Genomic DNA, 20,169 nt, shown 5'->3' on the forward strand with positions numbered 1-20,169 from the left:
GAAAGTGGAAGAGAAAGTAACAACAAGTATACAACCCTTTGTAATTAAGCATGTTCCATCTGTTACTTGAGTTATTTGTTACTTCAGATCCCTGACTGTCAGTAAGAAAAATTTATAGTAACGTTACTTAGCAATATATATCATTAAAAATATACCCTCACTTCCAGATGTATGATATTTCTGTCAACTTTTGGGAAAACAAGACACTGCAAGGATTCCTGGAGCTGAAAATTGAAATTTTGTAGATGGTATATCAACAAAATTAATTGAAAAATTGGTACATCCATTAAATGAGAAAAATGAGGTAAAATGTATTTTGATAAAACAGGCAACTACATAAGTTGAACATATCTATGGAAACTTGAGTTTCTGAAATGTAGTTGTAAGAAATTGAATCAAAAATGCCATTGCATAATGTTCTGACAAAATCTTAGAGTACTCTCTGAAATACAGATAATTTTGATTTCAGATCTTCTTTTTCAAAAACTGGAGTCACCTCCTTTGTAGTATGAATGGTGATACTTCTCTGCTATCACTTTTTGACATTGGATACATCAAAGAGGAGGTGATATCAAAATTTGATGTTGTAAGAACCATGTTTATATAACAGTGATTCAAATCTCCAAGTCATTGTTAGTAAAAATAGCTTTGCATTGGCATATACATGTAGTTTGAGATTCTTTAGGAGCAGTATATACACAATCAAGTCACATTTTTATAATCAGCAGCTAACACCCAAACTTAACTGCCAGGTTGTAGCTAGGTGGTTAAGTGTTAGTGGATAGGGGGAGAGCCCTTCAGCTGCAAGATGATGATGAATGCGTGAAGTCTGATAGAAAAAAATGCCTGTTGAGGAAGTTTCATCATGACCACCACTGTTTCAGTCTAAGAACTGAGTGGGAAAGAAAGCATTTGAAAGTTCTACTCATGTTCTTTTAACTGTTGCAATACTCCTTTATCATGTGATGTGTTGCTTAGTCTTGGTAGAAGACCAGCTCGTATTCTGTCAATAACTGCATTGTGTTGACTCCTTAAAGCTAATTGACTGATGTGCTAGTGTCCATTCTTTTAATAAAGCTGTAACTTGATCTCACAGAAGGATATATTGTTTTACAATTGGCACATTTACAGTTACAACACTGCACACTGCAATGAAAAATTGGAGGTTTGTGTGCTGTCACATCTCATTGCATACGAGCTTTCGGACAAAAGGCCTTCCTCTAAAGTAGACATCACACACACATTCACACAAACACAACTCACACATACACAACTCACACATACAACCATTGTCTCTGCCCATTGAGACCGGGCTGCAAGAAACTTCACATGATGGGAGAAGCGAGAAGCAATCTTGTTTGTGGGGGTAAGGAAGAAGCTGGGGGGGGGGGGGGGAGGGGAAGGATAGGAGCGTAGGGGTGGGGGGAGGTAAAGTGCTACTTGTGGGAGCATACACGGATGTGCAGGGGACAGGGTAGGGCAGCTATGTGCAGTCAGGAGGTTAGATGGGGGTTGAGGGTGGATGTGGAGGACTGGAAAAGGAAAGAAGTAGAGGAGGAGCAAAAAAGATTGTGGGTGCATTGGTGGAATAGAAGTCTTTGTAGTGCTGGAGAGGTAGTTTATAGTGCTGTCGTTCACCCATTTATCCCCTTCCCTGCTCCCTCTACAGCACTACAAAGCCTTCTGTTCCACCAGCACACCCACAATCGTTTTTTCCCCCTCCCCCTCTCCTTTTCCACTCCTGTCCCCCCCCACCCCCCACCCCAACCCCCCTGTAAAATCTCCAAAATGCCCCTAGCTGTCCCACCCTGTCTCCACCATGTCCCTGTATGCTCCCACAAAAACAGCATTTCACCATCCCCACCCAAACCTGCTATCTCTCCTCCTCCCTGTCCCAGCCTCCTACTTACCTCTTCCACCCAGATTGCTTCTCTCATCATGCACAGTTGCTCGCAGTCCGGCCTTGGTGGCCAGAGACAGTGGTCATGTGTGTGTTAATTGTGCTTGCATGAATGTGTGGGTGTGTTGTGTACTTTAGAAGAAGGCCCTTTGGTCGAAAGCTCACATGTTTAGTAGTCTTTTTGTAGTGCCTGTCTGTGGCTCACCATCTCCTCTATAAGTTGAGTAGCAGTCTATCCTTTACGTAATATTGTCATCATTCCATCCTGGATTTTCCTTGTTTGGACCTAAATTAGTTTTAGAACATAATTAACAAATCACAAAAAGAGTCAGCTTGATTTATCTAGTAAGAAAGAATAGTATTTTGTGTTGTAGTACGTAAACGAAATGTTTGATATAATGCAAACAAGTCGCACAAGAACAGCAAACTGGAATGTTTGGGAAGTGATCTGGGTGTGTCTTCACTAAAAAATTTGTCTAAAGAATAAAAAGCAATCATTTGTATCTTGTAGAGAATGATATACAGCGTAATTCCATGACTTGTTAATCAAGAGTCATATCTGCGATGTCTCATTCTTCGAGAAGATGACATACTATGTTGTAGTGTCTTATAGATTACACTGCTTATTCACAGTGGTGAAGTAATCATGATTATTTCTGAAATATGATAACCCATAGCTCAAACAATTATGACAGTAGTGATAATTATTATTGATAATAATCCATTCTACCTCCTCCATTTGACAATATGTGATGTACCTTATGAGCTATGTGCTATCAATATAATGGAATGTGATCTCGATATGGTGATGACACATTATTGCAAATTAATTGTTGGACTATTTAATGTCTGAAAAACTGAAAGAAAAATTATGGAAAGAAAAATTGTGGGAATGAGGACAGATACATAGGGACTTCAGGAAGTAAGTTACACATGTTGTCCCATGCTAAGATCTTTATGCAACAAGAACTTTGTATTGTCAGAAGAGTGTACAAGTTCTGAGTGTCCTGCATATCCAATTCTGTTGCAGTATGTATAACAGGTGCATCACAGAGCTGTGACTGAAATGGTGTGACCGTGTGACTGAAATGGCATGGCTGCTGGAAATCTGCTCCAAAGTTGAAGAATGTGGGACAATATTAAACTGCTCACAAATTTACCATGAAATTCTGGCGAAATATAGACCAAATACAAAGTTGCATCCAGGCATAGTTAAATGGTGCCAACCATTTGAAGCAGGCCACACAGATGTGCGCGATGCTATTCAGGAAGTCCACATCTTGCGTTATGGAATTTCCATATTTTTAGCAAGCTGAAAGAACAACTGGGGGAAGGAGATCTTCCAACGTTGAGGCTATACACACAGCAGTTCTTGAATTGCTCAGTGACAAAGGAGCGGATTTCTATTTTTAAGCAACTGAAACATTGGAATAATGTTCCAACTGTTGTTTACAGAGACTTGGTGACTATGTTGAAAAATAATCTGCTGTACTTGTGTCACTTTGAAGTGTAGTGCAGCATTCAATAAAAGTTTCTTGGCCTGCCATGATAATGTGTAACTTACCTTTTGAAGTCACCTTGTAGTAAAACTGTGTTATAGCAATATTTTGTTTTAATGGGGGGTCATTCCATGTCAAGTGGCCTAAATTTAGACAAGCTCCCCACTCGACCATCTCCAATTTTGATGAAATTTTTACAGGATGTACATATAGACCTTACACGAAGCACAGCCAAATTGCAGCTTCATAAGTAGTATGGTGGGGCTGCTAGCCACCTTTTCGTAAAGACTCGATTTTTGACATTGCGACTGAAATGAATAAATGACCAACTTTGTTTTACCATTGTTCATGATCTAAGACACCTGTCGTGCTGAAACTTTCTGATCCTGTTCAACTTTTTGGCTACAATAGCTTAGTTATAGTACAAAATATCAAACTATGGTAAATTCATCATAGTATGCTATCAAAGTGGCTCATAAAACATGTCGTACCAAATTTTGGCTGTACTTTATTGACTTGTACCTACTGAAAGAGTAACTTTCTGGAGCTAGTACTTTAGTTACCTGCAGCCTGCCAGCATGTCATAAAGCTCTGCAAGTGGCACCCAGATTGCTCAAATAATATCGAATTTCAAAGTGTGCTAAAAAATTTAATCAGTCAGTTATGGCTCACTTTCAAAAGGTCATATCTCGAAAGGGATCACTCAAATTTGATTTTTCTTGGCACATTGAAAAGAGCTCACCTTGTTTGACCAGAAAAAGTTGTTTTTATTTTCGAGACTTTGCATTTAAGAACAAATAAACTTATATTTTCATTACATTACATTTCTCGATGTTCTGACTTAAATGAATAAATGATCAACTTTGATTTACCATTACTGAGGATTTAAGAGACCTGTCATGCTGAAACTTTGTAATCCTGTTCCAACTTTTGGGTACAATATCTTAGCTGTAAAACGTGGTGTCACTGACTTGCTAGGTGGTAGCCTTTAAATCGGCCGCGGCCTGTTAGTATACGTTGGACCCGCGTGTCGCCACTATCAGTGATTGCAGACCGAGCACCGCCACATGGCAGCTGTAGTCTACAGAGACTCCCTAGCACTCGCCCAGTTGTACAGCCGACTTTGCTAGCAATGGTTCACTGTCTAAATACGCTCTCATTTGCAGAGTTGACAGTTTAGCATAGCCTTCAGCTATGTCATTCGCTATGACCTAGCAAGGCGCCATATTCAGTTACTATAATTACTATCTTCAAGAATGTATTCTGGACAGATAATATTGTGAATCATGTACCGTCAAGAGCGAAGTTCATCATTAATGGATTAAAGTTAAGTATCAAACTTATTATGTCCGCTTTCTGAATTCTCATTCCTTGTCATGTTCCAGACCTCACGTCACTATAGTTCTTCCCTCCTCACGCCATCCTGCTTGAGCTAAAACGCGTGCATTTCGGCCTCCACTCGTAACATGGTGTTGGCTCTTCTTCCAACACTAAAAAACAAAAGGTCAAACTATGGCAAATACATCATATTGTGCTATCAAATTGGCCCATAAATCTTGTCATACCAAATAAATTTACATTTATAGTACATTAAAAAATACTTGTACCAGTCATACTCTTTATGGTTCCCAAGCTAAATATTTCAGTTCTTATTAATTCATTTGCTGTAATTTGTTACTAATAGCAATTACAGTTGATTCTAAGAAGCTATAATGTCAGCTCATTCTTCTTGCTGACGGACCTGAAATGACAGAAGTAATGTGTTGGTTTGGAATCCAACAAGCATCCTGCGTAGCTGGCCAATAGAATGAATGTGCAGGTCCATTGGGGTGCATGAAACTGACGAAAACATCATTTTCTTCTTCTGAAACTTCAGACACATTACCAATCCACCATTTTCCATCATATATACAGGCAATGTATTGGCCTGGTTGTAAGGCTGTAATATTTCTGAATGAAACTGTTGCTTGACTTTGGTCAACATTTTCCGTGAAGAAAATTGTATCATTGGATGCTCTTCTAATACAAACTTGCTTTTCATTTAATGGCACAAAATGGTGATTCTCTCTTGTTCCTGATGCTGTGCAGCCATTTTTGAACCTTGCTTCCTCTTCAGTTTTTAATGTTTCAATTTCTTCTTTTGAAACAAAAATGATTTGGATTCCTCTGATATTCTTTGTACAGTATTTAAACAAATCAGTTGGTGTCAAAATCTGTTCCTCAGTTTGTCTTTGAGGGCTTGCTCTTGCTGCCAGGCACTTTACAGTTCCTCCAATTCCATCACATGGAGATTTTCCAAGGCTTGTAGCAAATTCATTCAGCTGAGATTCCTAAGTCATTTTGATGGTGGCAGGGATTCAGAAAATTTTTGAAGTTTTTGTACTGCGCTGCTGACCCATCACTGAAGTAGTAAATTTGTTTTATTTTTCCAAGGAGACACTTTAGATCTTCTGTTAATTTCACTATAAAAGCATGTAGGCCTACAGCGATTGCATCATGTTTCAGGTTGTCGCTTATTATACAGTAGCTGATGCTGCTTGATGTCCAAGTTATTTCTGAAGTACACAACAAGACTTAGTTGTACGGTATGACAAATGCTTAAATAAACAAGGCAACTATGTAGAAAAATAGGTAAAAGTGTGTAGAATCAGAAAATAAAAGTTTTTTTACAAAAGTATCTGTATCTTTTTTTAAAAAATAAAAACGGCCCTTACTTATAAAACAACCCTCGTATGATCAGTTCAGTTGGCTTACAGCTTTCTTTTATGCGTTTTATGTGCTTGCCCTGGTGCTCTGCAACTTAATGATGAGTGGAAAGTTTGTCAATTTTTGAAATCATATCATCAATAAAATCTGTGACGTTAATCTGCTTGGTTTCTAATGTAACACTATCAGTGTGCACCCATTGTTTGAACTCAATGGTATCATCTGGATCACTGTCTTCAAAACTACTTTCTAAAAACTGTTCCAGTAGTTCTTTTCCCAGAAAGATTTCACAGCGATGAAGCATGTAGTCTTTGGATTCCAAATCACACACTGTTTTAGCAATCAGACTCTTATAATCTTCTTTAATTGGAGAGCTTGCAAGCATCAGTTTCACATTTTGGTGTAAAGCGCAAACACAAATTGAGTGCATTCCTGCAGCACCCACAGTGATGCATCATTTTGGCCTCAATTCGCAGAATTTGGAAAATCCAATTTCAGGCCAATGCTGAAGTCGATATGCAGCAAACGTTTCTTTCAAATTATTCAGAAGAAGGTATTTTTGCATCAAAACTTTCTTTCCTTCTATTCTAATTGATACACAATCTTTTTTACCTGGACAAATTCAGAAAATTTCTTCATTCTGAAAAAAATGTTATCACTCTTTCTTTTACAGCATCTGGAATCTTCTTGCTACACTTGTTCTTTGGCAGAGCTGACACACCATTTTCTGCCTGTAACTTCATAGCTGTTTTTACAATCCTCTCTGAAACACGAAATTCTTGCATTGTCTCTTTTATAGTCCAGCTTTGTAGTACTAATGTCAGTATTTGCAGTTTTTCAGGCTGCCTTGACAGTTGCAACTTCTCTTTCAATTTTTTAATCAGCTGCTTATAATCTTCACAATCAGGACATGTCTTGCTTGTACTAGGTGTCTGAAGATCTTTTGGGGCAAATCCTCCAGCAGCAGCAATGTTATTCGCAATTGCCTCTTGAGCTTCGCTTATTTTTCGTTTTGCGTAACCTTTCACTTTCTGAAATTTTAGAGGGGAGACCCCAAAAGCAGTTAAACTTGAATCGATGGATACTTCTGGGTATGCTTCATCTTCTGACTGGTTTGAAATTGACTGTGTGATTTTTCTGCTTTTTTTGCTAAATTTTTTTTCTGCAAGTTGGGACAGATCTTCTGACCAGATTTCACATTGCTTTAAGTCACAGCTTGCAATTGTTTTGCTGTTTCCACAATGACAATCCGTAAACATTTCTAGATAAACTTTTCTAAAGAGTCACCCCGTACCTTGAATAATTTTTACTTACCGAAAAAAGATGTATATCCAGTAATGACAACACCCTTTACATCATTTAAAAAGGCACACACAACATCTGAATACTCTTCACTACACAACAGTGTGCTTCAGACTGACTGTTGAAGCTTGTTACCAAACTCCATTGTTGACACTAAACATTGTTGACACTAAACTGGTCTGTCACCAAAATAAAAACAACTTTTTCTGATCAAACAAGGTGAGCTCTTTACAATGGTGCCGAGAAAAATCAAATTTGAGTGATCTATTTTGAGATATGACCTTTTGAAAGTGAGCCAAAATTGACTGATTAAATTTTTTAGCACACTTTGAACTTCGATAACTCGGTTATTATTTGAGCAATCTGGGTGCCACTGCCACTCGCAGAGCTTTATGACATGCTGGCAGACTGCAGATAACCAAAGTATTAGCTTCAGAAAGTTACTCTTTCATTAGATACAAGGCAATAAAGTACAGCCAAAATTTGGTACGACAAGATTTATGAGCCACTTTGATAGCACACTATGATGAATTTAACATAGTTTGACCTTTTGTGCTACAACTAAGCTACTGTATCCAAAAAGTTGAATAGGATCACAAAGTTTCAGCACAACAGGTCTCTTAGATCCTGAACAATGGTAAAACAAATTTGATAATTTATTCATTTCATTTGCAATGTCTAGAAACGAGCCTTCACGAAAAGGTGGCTGTGGCCCCATCATACTATTTATGAAGCAGTAATTTGGCAGTGCTTCATGTAAGGTCTATATGTACATACTGCAAAAATTTCATCGAAATTGGAGATGGTCGAGTGGGGACCCTTAGGCCACTTGACGTGGAATGACCCTGGGGGTAGTTCAGTGTTAGTAGTAGAATATTGGGCTGTTATGTTTAATGATTATATAAAGACAATGAGTTCTTGTTCGAATTACATTACTGGCTTTGTTGTTCATTGTTTAAATACTGATTTAGGTGGCTAAACAGTACATTTCACTCAGTCCACCCCATCCACCAGAAGAAGGGCAACAGCCAGCATCTCTACGTCAGGCTGTGACAGTACTTGAAGCAGTAAGTATATAATGTTTTTAAAATAGTGGCATTCATATTTTTATCTAAACATGTAGGCTGATTTGTAAAATATCAATAGCATCTGCTCAGACAGGATTTCTATGACAGTCTTACTCTCAAACAAAACACATTAATTACATAGAATCTGAGTTATGTTCTTACATCAGATGCTTTAACAAAGGAAGTTTGAAAGGATTGCTGCAAAGGCTGTAAACACTGCGTATGAATAAGTTTTTCAGTATGCAACATAGAAATCCAGGAACTGGGTAAGTACTGTGCTTTAATATGGAAAAAGTAAAGGAGCATTAGTTATCTTTAGTGCCATACGTAGGGAAGTAAATCAAAAGACAGAAAAATCATTGTGCACTGCATGAAATTGGTTTTCCTTGTGCTACTGAGACACTGAGTAGAGCTCACTTTGATGTAAATAGTGTTTGTCACCTACAGTTTGTATTTGGAGACTGATGACGTTGATGTAGACAAAAATCTCACTTACCCTTTGTAAATCAAGCATTAGCCGTAATGGTACATTGCAGCTTCCATTTTGGATACATTGAGTTCATCTCCAGATTGCTCTGTTGTTATTTCTTGCTCCTCCTGGATGTTGATGGACCATTCTCTTAGGCAATCTTTTATTGGAAACTCACGTTCGAGAAATATTAGAGGACATGTAATCTTGAAAGATTATATTAATGAAATAACAAAACTGTATGGATAGCATTTTTATTATAAACCACTTCTTTAGACAATAGATATGGGTTTAATAAAAGGACTTAAATTCCGTTCATGTATTACTTGAATGCTTCTGACAGCGTGTATGAAAAAATCTGTCAGAAATAATGGAGACCGCCAGGTTAAAACAGAATGAAAATGTCGTTATTTACAGCAAACAACAACATCAGAGTTCAATAAGAATGAAAATTATCAATACATATTTTAAATTTATATCTAGACAATGCCTTTAGAGAATGGAAGATTAAACTCAAACTTTTAAACTTTGAATACAGAAATTATTGCAAATATTATGAAAATTATAGATAGAAGGATAGATTGCTACTCACCATGTAGTGGAGATGCTGAGTCACAGATATGCATAACAAAAAGAGTCACAGATATGCATAACAGATTGTCAAACAAGTAAGCTTTTGGCTGAACGGCCTTCTTGTGAATTGGACAAAACACACACACACACACACACACACACACACACACACACACACACACACAAATGCAACTCACACACGCATGACCACTGTCTCTGGCTGCTGAGGCTAGACTCAGTTTGCGATCTATACTTACGTAATATTGTCATTATTCCATCATGGATTTTCCATTGTTTGAAATTATTGCAAATAATTTTACTTTCTCCATTTTGTTAGCAGATGATCAAATTATTGTATGATGCCATGAAGCAATTTTTCAGTGAGGAGTTCATAAATTATACAGGGTGGGGCAAATAAAAGTGGCCTGGGGAACAGAGTTCTGGGGTACGAAGAAACACAGCAGAGGAAAGGAAAAACACACTAATCTCACTACAGCAGATGTCAAAAGTGACCACCATTCATCTCTTGGCACTTTAGGGTCCTGGTCAGCAAGTTGCAGAAGACATATCGAATAGGGAATGCTGCAATTGCTGCAGTTTAATCTGAAATGTTCTGCTGCAGTTCTTAAAGAAGACAAAGTAATCTCACACTGACAGTTCAGGTGACCTGGGTGGTCAGGTAGAGCTGTGACTGGACTTATCTCTCCTAACAACTCTATGTCAGGCATGAATATTGTGTAAATGTGGTTCAAGGTTCAGCCAGCTGTATGGGCAGTTGCCCCATTCTGTTGGAAGTGCATCATGGGATTTGGTTATACAGGGTGTATCATACTTAATTGCGTAAATGCATAGAGTTGAAAGTATACAATACTAGAAGCAAAAGAGTCTCAGTAAACGTAGGGTCGAAAATGCATACCTTAAGAGCTATGAGCAGTTTTTCATCTTTGATACTGTGAAACAAATCTCTTCTACTGCAGGTTCTTTGCTTTCCATATTTTGGGAACTGGTAGTATGGAACTAAACAAGAAAAAAAAGTCCAGTAAACATGTGCTCTGAAATGCATTCCTTAAGAGCTATGATTACTTGTTCATCTTTGCTACTATGAAACACAACTCTTCTAATGATCAAGTGCTCGTGACTTTTAAGGTATGCGTTTTAGAGCACATGGTTGCTGGACATCTGTTTCTTATTTTGGTCCACATTAGCACTTCCCAAAATATGGAAAGCAAAGAACATGCAGTAGAAGAGATTTGTTTCACAGTATCGAAGATGAAAAATTTCTCATTGCTCTTAAGGTATGCATCTCAACCCTGTGCTTACTGAGACTTTTATGCTTCTAGTATCATGTACTTTCAACTGTATGTGTTTACGCCATTAATTATGATACACCCTGTATGCTCACATTCACGTCCAATTGTATCCACTTGTCCAGGCCACTTTCATTTGCCCCACCCTGTATAAGACTGTACAAACATCATACCTCAAAATCATTGTACCTAAAACCAAAGCTATATCTTTCACAGGATCTTTAGCAGTCCAATGCAATCTTTTCTGCATGCCATACACCCAAGTGGTGGATATTGACTGTGAGTTACTAAATTTTAATTACACGCTGAAAATATTGAACAGACTATTAAGGAAGACATGAAATTTTACAAAACAGTGTCCGAGGATAGAAAACATAAAAGGATCCTCTCTGAAGAATGAGTTCATAATTCATTTGGACATTTCCTGGGCAACTCTATTAATTACCGGTTTGCGCTTTGCCTTCAGAGGCACCATCATATTGATACTTCCGACATGAGTGTACATTAAAGCAGAATCCAGGCTACTTAAGAGTTTTTTGAGGTGGGTTGTAGGTGTCGACATACTGCAGAAACTTTACATATGGAGTCCAGAAGGAAAGCAGGGTTTATATAGCCTGGGATAACTGGGAAATCTGGGGGCAAAATGTAAATTTTTTCATGTGGGGAAAAACCTAGGCACTTTTTAGAATTTTGGGAATTTTTCAGTGTTTTAGTTCTCAGTTAAATTTTCGTAATTTTGAATGGTAATCTCTGATACTGTAACAAACAATTTTACTTTAACCCATTACTGCAGACTCTAACTGCAAGGATCAAACATAAACAAGAGAATAACACCAAAATAATACTTAAGTTGCGAAGAAAATGCACAATTTAGAGCAACAAAACACGTTGCAGACATAAGCATCTACTGACATCAAAATATATGTATGTTCTAGGTAGAAAACTGTACAGTACTTCATAACAACAAACTGCTTTCAGTGAACATGGCGTCACAACTGTTTACATTTCTCACAGGTTGCGGGAAAATATTGTAAATAGTGTTTTGAGAAGCATTACTTTCAAAATAAATTTCCTTTTATGCAAGATGAATTATCTTATGTGTGACAATGTGTGACGACTTTCTTAAATTGAAGTTTTTGACCCTCATTCAGTACTTAACACTTAGAGGACCAGCCACTCGGAAAAATCTCAGTCCCAGAAGACCAGCCATTTAAGTAATTATTTAGAATTTTACTGGCACATTTGTGTTTGATATGTCTTAAAGGAGTAATTTATTTTGTCAAAAATTAATATGTCTGAAAGGGTAACACATGCTAAAAAAGACCAAGCCTCAAGGTTAGTTTTTCATATTTGTTTTAGTTCTTTTGTAGATTACAAATTATGCATTAATAATGGCAGGAAGTATAATTATCCTTCGAAACAAGGGTGAGGCAAATTATTGAGCAATTTCACATGTAAATGGTTTTTAAATGGAAAATTCAAAGTGCTCAACAGAACATTTATTCAGCCACGCAACCCACGAAATGTTCGTTGCACAGCAGCGAAATTTATATTCATACTTGTCAGAAATGTTCAGCTGCTGCAATTTCAGCTATACTCTTAGAGTCCTGCTTAACCAGACCCTTGGAAAAAAAAAAAAAAACCAGAAAAAGAATTTGATGACCAGTTTTGTGTGAAAGCTTGTCTTTTATTGGAGCTAAGCTATCTGTATATTAATTGAAACCATTAACTTTTCCTGTTTGTGTGTTCTTGCTACTTAACATTAATGTTGCTTGTCTTACTACATCACATCCTATGCTATGAATATTTGCTCTCATTGGCTGGTGAGATCACATGAGATGAGCTATGATTAACTGACAAAAGCACATTGCAGTCTTGATTTCAGTGCTTTGGAAGGTACTGTGCTGTTGTGTGGCATTCATATTTATACTTTCGTAATAGAAGAGTATGCAGTTTACGTGTTGCCACACATCAAAGATTGTTCTCAAACCCTTTGTTTATTGCTTGGTTTTGTTTCCTAAAGTGCCAGGAAGTTCTGTGCCGATGTATAAAATCTTTACCATTCAAAGCACTGATGAGTTTTACAGTTCTGTGGGAAAGTATGTTGTCACTCAACATAAAAAAGGTACTTTCATCTGGCGTATAATGTATTTTTGTCCAGGAAAAAGCAAATTTTCAACCAGAAAAAAGTATATTTTTATCCAGGGAATTTGGGAAAAATCACAGATTTTTTTCCTTACCCGTGTATACATCCTGGAAAGACTGTAATCTGCAATGATTAGAGGCTCTATGCATGGGTTACTTATGTTTGGAAGGCTTATTTCTCTGTAATCTATTACAATTCTGTGTCCATGATCAAATATAAATAATGGAAGGATTATGGGTAACCACTCACCTCATAGTTTAAATGTCAGGCACTTAACAAGCACATTAACCAGACAGTAATTTCCATGCCATGATGTATTCATTACATTTGAGGTTCTGCTTAGCTTACCAGTTTTCACTGATATCATTTCATGTAGTTGTATCTTTTTTGGTTTCATCCATATCAGTAATTCATTTCAGTAAATCTAATTCAACTAATGAATATCCTATGTTGCAATGTACATTGAGGAACCCCCCAACAGATCCATACCCCCAGTGATGATATTCCTTCATATGCGAGAGAGGAATCTCTAGCTGAATTGTTCCTAAATCATAGGTGGAAACATCTGTGACAATGAAAGATTCAGTCAGGCCTGCAGGAGTGTTCAAGTAGCACAATGGTTAAAGCAGTTGCTCACGAAAAGCAGGAAATATGGAGCTGAGTGTTTTCAGCTTTGGTATTTGTGACTAATTTTTATTTCTGTCATGGCTTTACCAATTTTTTTATCCAGATCATTCCATTCATTGTATTTAAGTGAATCTAATGTATTTGTTTAATGATTTAGTCAATGGTTTTAGAATGTCTTTAAAATGGTTCATGGACAGTTAGTGTTAGTGTCATTTTGTAGAGAACTATTGGGAATGTTGGGAGATTGCAAATGTTTAACGGTGATGTGATGGCCAGTATCTATCTTCAAATATAACAAAGTACAAAATAATGACCATTAGTAAATGAAAAGTCATTTGAATGATATCAGTACAATATTAGTGATAAATCATTAGATTGAGTAACATCCCGTAACCATTTCGACATGAGAGTTGGGAGAAAATTAAAATGGAATGACCTAATGAATATTACAGTGAGGAAGGGAAATATCAGACAGTGATTTATTGCAGTGGTTCGTGGAAGGAGTAACTCATTTGCAAAGGAAGTAACTAGAAAGATGCTTGTGAACCTCATTTTGGAATATACCTTGACCTAGTAAAATGGTGTGCCCAGAGACAAAGTGTGATCCTAGAGCTACAATTTTCAAACCAAATGTTTGTTCATGCTGGGTACAGTCAGTTACCCTCAACAATTAGAATCCTTATAATACGTGTGGGGGGGAGGGCTTTTTACCACTACATTATTTTCTTCATTTCTTCAGTAATTAGAAGATGCCTTTGTTTCTATTTTACATATGAATATATAACTTTTGTGTGAAACATGGTAATAGCAAATCCTCCAATTTCCATGTTTGCTCTGTGCCTCACTAACTCCGCCCATCTCGTACTGCATGATAACATTGCACAGTGCTGCCCTTGTTATCATGTACACACTTGTCCAAACCAAGCTACTCTGCTCTTCTGTGATCTGTATCAGATCAGACTGTCAAAAGGAGTTTTAATATAAGCCATGCACTTTTTGATGCACATATTTGGTCAACTCATGGGCATTAAGAGGAAGCACAATAACATTCATTGAAATTCGGTATGAGAAGACCTATCATACGTTTCATGATGACTGACCGCTGACTTTGAACTCAGATTCTGGTTACATAGCATGAATGACATTGATGTATTGTACTTTGTCGAAATCATGAAAATATCTGCTTTTGTTTGATGTATGAGTGTTGCATTTTAGTTGCAAAAGAGGTGAGATATGTGGTAGTATTTAAGAGAAAGCATGCTTTTTTGATCATTTTTTGGTGAGTGTCAGCTTTGAAGATTTACAGCATCCAGACCATAATTAGGTAACTGTTCCTTTGCATGCTTTAAAGATGCAACCATTCTCTACTTACAGGCAGATTTTTGTTGCTTTCTGAGTAGTTGCTATGTTGTAATTATAACAGATGGAGATTGCCGCAGTTCGCCTAATAATAATATATATGTATGAGATGAAAAGTGAAAATGCTAGTTGTGTTGTTGCCTTTCACTGCTGTTATGTTTTTATGCACTTGATAAAGAGCTAATATCACATGTTCAGTTTATTTGATTTTGCCTTATTATGCACCATGTGCTCAAGTGTGCTATGTTGCTGGACTTCTGGACTTCTGAAAAGTATTTCTATTTAATTGTTCATTGTTGCAGTGTTTACATTCAGGCCCTCCATCAAATAGGAAACAATTGTGCTGACAGTAATTTTTGTGTACTCCTGTGAGACAGTCTTTGTTATATAATTATTTGCATTGTTCATGTGTGAAACTGCACATCATTTACGGAGTTGTGAAAAGTCCATGGTGGTCAGTGGGCATGCTTACTTTGAGGATGAGAAAGAACAAGGCATGAACAGTTCCATATCACAGCCAGTGAAGAGAACTTCTGAATGTCTCAACATTTTTGAAAGTACAGCAAAGTGAATTTTGGGAGAACATTGAGGAATGCAGAGCCAGGGTTAAGGACAACAGTTCCATCTTCAAGTGCATCACAAATGTTCTCTAATTTACAATTTAAATTAAAATATGCTTAGTATGTCCCCATGTCCTTGATAGGCATAAGTTGACACACCCTGTATTCATGTGCATTGGCACAAATGTTCACTAATTTCTGACATAAATTAAAATCATTTGGCATGATCCATATTCAGGTGCACCAGCACAGACGTTGTCTAATTTGCAATGTAAATTAAAATAAGATGAGTATGTGCCTGTTTCCTTACATGGGCATAATTTGACATGTTTCTCTTGATAGGCATCCACAACTATGTCTACATCTACATCTAAACTCTACAAACCACTGTGAGGTGCATGGCAGAGTGTACATCCCACCATACCAATTATTAGGTTTCTTCCCACTCCATTCATGTATGGAGCACAGGAAGAATGATTGTTTGAATGCCTCTGTGCATGCGATAATTATTTTGATCTTATCCTCACGATCCCTATGTGAACGATACTTAGTTGCTTATAGTATATCCTTAGAATTTTCATTAAAAGCCAGTTCTTGAAACTTTATTAATAGACTTTTTAGTATAGTTTTATGTCTATCTTCAAGAGTCTGTCAGTTCAGTTTCTTCAGTATCTCTGTGACACTCTCCCAAGCGTCAAACAAACCTGTGACCATTTATGCTGCCCTTATCTGTATATATTCAGTATCACTTGTTAGTGTTATTTGGTGTGGGTTCCACACACTTGAGCAATATTCTAGAGCCGATCGTATGTGTGATTTGTTAGCAATCTCCATTGTAGACTGATTGCACTTACCCAATACTCTACCAATAAATTGAAGTCTTACCACCAACTTTACCCACAACTGACCCTATGTGATCATTCCATTTCATATCCCAACAAAGTTTTACACCCAGGTATTTGTATGGGTTGGCCAGTTCCAGCTGTGACTCATTGATATTATAGTCATAGGATACTTTTTCATTTTTTGAAGAGAAGTGCACAATTTTATATTTGTGAACATTTAAACCACTTTGAAATATTGTCAAGGTGTGACTACATCTTTAAGCAGCTTCTTTCAAGCAGTACTTCATTATAGATAACTGAATCATCTACAAAATTCTGAGATTACTGTTAATGTTGTCCACAAGTTCATTAACATACAATGTGAGCAGCAAGGGTCATAACACACTTCCCAGGGGCCCACCCAAAGTTGTCCAAGATAACTTTCTGCATCCTTCCTACCAAAAAGTCCTGAATCCAGTCACAAATTTCATCTGATACTCCATATGATCATACTTTTGAGGCTCAGGCATGGTACTGAGTCAAATACTTTTCAGAAATCTTGAATTAATGCATCTATCTGACTGCCTTTATCCAAAGATTTCAGTATGTCATGTGAGAGAAGTGTGAGTTGGGTTTCACATGATTGATGTTTTCGAAATCCATACAGGTTGGCACTGAGGACATCATTCTGTTCAATATCCCTCATTATGTTTAATCTCAGAATATGTTCTAAGATTCTCCAGCAGATCGATGTCAAGGATCCTGGGCAGTAGTTTTGTAGACCACTTCTACTACCCTTCTAGTAGATGGGAGTCACTTGTGGGGTCATTTGCATTTTTTTCCCAAGAACTGCGCATGTTGTTTTTTATGTTTGAGGGATCTACAATAGATTATAGTTAGAATAGGGGCTAACTCAATCACAAATTCACTATAGAATCTGACAGGGATTCCATTGGGCACTGGAGCTTTTAGTGATTTGGTGTTTATCAACACCACTGGCACTCATATCATTCATCTTTTCAGTGGTATGAGGTTTAAATTGGGGTAATTCTCCTAGGTTTCCCTTTGTAAAGAAACATCTGAAAACTGAGTTAAGCATTTCAGGTTTTGCTTTGCTTCCCTCAAATTCAGTTTCTGTCTCAATTGCTAGGGCCTGCACACTAACTTTCGTGCCACTAGTAGCCTTTACATGTGACCAAAATTCCTTTGAGTTTTGTGAAAGATCATTTGGCATTATTGTCCTATGGTAGTGATTGAAGGCATGATACAATGTTCCATTGACAGCTAAACGCATTTCACACAGTGTATCTCTGTCTATAGGCCTACACTTTGTTTTTACATCTATTTTGCAGTAACCTATGTTTCTTTAGAAGTTTCTTTACAGTGACTGTATACCATGGAGGTTCCCTTACATCATGAACTGATCTACTGGGTGCATAATCTATCCAGTGCAAGGTCAACTATTCTTTTAAACTTGAGCTATAGTTCCTCTATCTACATGCTTCTGCCCTGTGCTGAAAGTTTCAAATTTCTCATTTAGATATGACACTACTGATTTTTTATCTAGTCTACTGAACATGTATATCTTTCTGCTTGGTGTAGTTGTCCTTTGTACTTTGGTAATCATGGTTGCCACAACTGCATCTTGGTCACAGTTTCGATGTGGACAGCCTCAAATAGGTCAGGTCTGTATGTTGTGATTATATTCAATATATTTCCATCATGAATGGTGTTCATAACTATCTGTTGTAGATAGTTTTCTATATTGTTCGTATATGTTAGCATCTGCTATGTTTGCACTAACTGTGTGTGTAACAATTGTAGTAGATATTATCTCTCATGTATAATATACAGGACATAAGTTTGCATTGAATGAGTTTGCTCATGGAGTCAAGAAGGAAAATCTACAACTTGTGTGTGGTAAAGCAGTTTCCCACAGGAGCAGTCATATTGGTAACATTGAAGACTGAAGTTTAAAACTTTTGTGATCTGAGTGAAACAACTTTTCGTAGTGCTATTCGGGCTTCAGTTAAAAAAAATTGCGAAACAATGGATGGTCTATTTATTACACTGATGACAGTTGGTGTGGTGCAAATTATTCCCAAAAGTTTGGATGGTAGGAATGAAAAATGCCTTATATATCAGAAAATGTTCATGAGTATCTCAGAGAAAGTGTTCAAGAGTGGAATGGCTGGAAGAGGAGCAATTCAGACTCTGTCTGCATCTGGGAAAAGAATTATAATGTCTCACATTGGGAATTAAGGTGGGGGATTATCATTCTGAGATGAATGCCAAACACTAAGAAGAGTGATTGAGAAGGATTTTTTAAAAAAAAGTTACCAAACAGATCTGTGATTGTAATAGATCGGGTTCAGTACCACATGATGATAAATCCAATATCATGAAATCCATCTGTGAAATGGAGGAAGGATTTTGTTATTGAATGGATTTAAAGCAATAATGTAGAACTTCCATCTAATGTCATGTCATACAAGGAATTTACTAAAGCAGTCCTACTGGAACACAAATTGTTGCGGCACGCAACACAGGTGAACACTGGCTTTTGAATTTGTTTATTTGATACAGCACACAAGGATACAACTTACAATAACATGGAACTACACCTTGAGGCGATACAAAGTCTGTAGCATAACCATATGTGCAAGTCTAAAGGGCTGCATGATAGGTAATAGTTAACAGCAGGGTGTAGGCTCACATTGCCTCTACAGGCAAAGTAGTCATCACCAGCATTGATGGTGCTAGTTTTGAGTTGGCATGTGCAGCTGATGTTGTAGACTTATGCTGGAGGCTGATTATAGAGCCTGTTCTGTCATTCCCCATATCTACAGCTAGTAAGCCTTAGCTCAGCACCTGAAGTGATGTCCATAGTGAGCAGGAGCGGTGAGTTGCTCCATATTATGGGTGCAGCATACCTGTTAGGAGTGTAGCATATGGTAAAAGATAATGGTAACTGGGGGGGGGGGGGGTTACCACAACCCACACTTTCCAGGTGAGGTATTGGGGGGGGGGGGGGGTGGAACATCACACTTGGCCTAATGGCCTAAGCCTGTGTCCTAGCAGAGAGTGATGTTTGTGACCTCCAGCTCTTCTGCAGTGCCCCTTAATGGCTCTGGGAGCCCGTGGTCTGTGGTCACCCATGTGTGGGGCTGAAATTTACATAGCTGGTTGTGGCTGCACTTAGTGGACAGCAGAAGGAACAAGGGTGAGGGGTGAGGTGGCAGAAACTGGAGGTGATGCCATGACGACATCTGGGCTTCAGAGTGTCGGCCCCTCCTCTGATGCATGTTACCTGCCTGTGGTAACTTGATCCAAAGATGTAATCTGCCCCTTGATGTGGAAGGCAGAGGCAACTGGACTCTTCCCTTTTGATGCAATGGCCTAGAACAGCTACCAGTGGAATTAGAAGAGCACTGGTGGGGGAGTATGGTGGGAGTTGACTTGAGAGCGAGCTCACTTCACTTGGTGGCTGGTCAACACATAAGGTCTGCAGTTCACTGTAAAGTCTGAAGACACCAGCAAAGACACCAAATTTGCACACAAGTTGTACTTGCACGTAACACAAATGAACAATGGTTTTTGATTTTGTTTATTTGATACTATATACAATGACACAAATTACAATAACATGGAACTATACCCAGAGGTGACCCAAAGTCTACAGCATAACCATGTGTCCAAATCTTGTGGCTTGCATGATAGCTAACAGTTAACAGCACAATGTAGACTGATCCTGGGAGCCTTGCATTGGACTAGATATTGGCAAGCATTGATGTCACCAGCATTGGCAGCACTAGTTTTGAGTCATTGTG

General features: G+C 37.8%; 1 protein-coding gene across 1 annotated transcript in view; it reads left to right on the forward strand.

Annotated features, from left to right (window-relative positions):
- LOC126195257 (tetratricopeptide repeat protein 21B-like) overlaps positions 1-20,169 on the forward strand; it is a 269,874-nt gene that overhangs the window by 108,870 nt on the left and 140,835 nt on the right. Inside the window, exon 8 of the mRNA XM_049933782.1 lies at positions 8,379-8,474. Coding sequence (XP_049789739.1) covers positions 8,379-8,474 — 96 coding nt within the window. The remainder of the gene's footprint in view (positions 1-8,378; positions 8,475-20,169) is intronic.

This window comes from Schistocerca nitens, chromosome 7, assembly GCF_023898315.1.
Source record: "Schistocerca nitens isolate TAMUIC-IGC-003100 chromosome 7, iqSchNite1.1, whole genome shotgun sequence".
NCBI lineage: Eukaryota > Metazoa > Arthropoda > Insecta > Orthoptera > Acrididae > Schistocerca > Schistocerca nitens.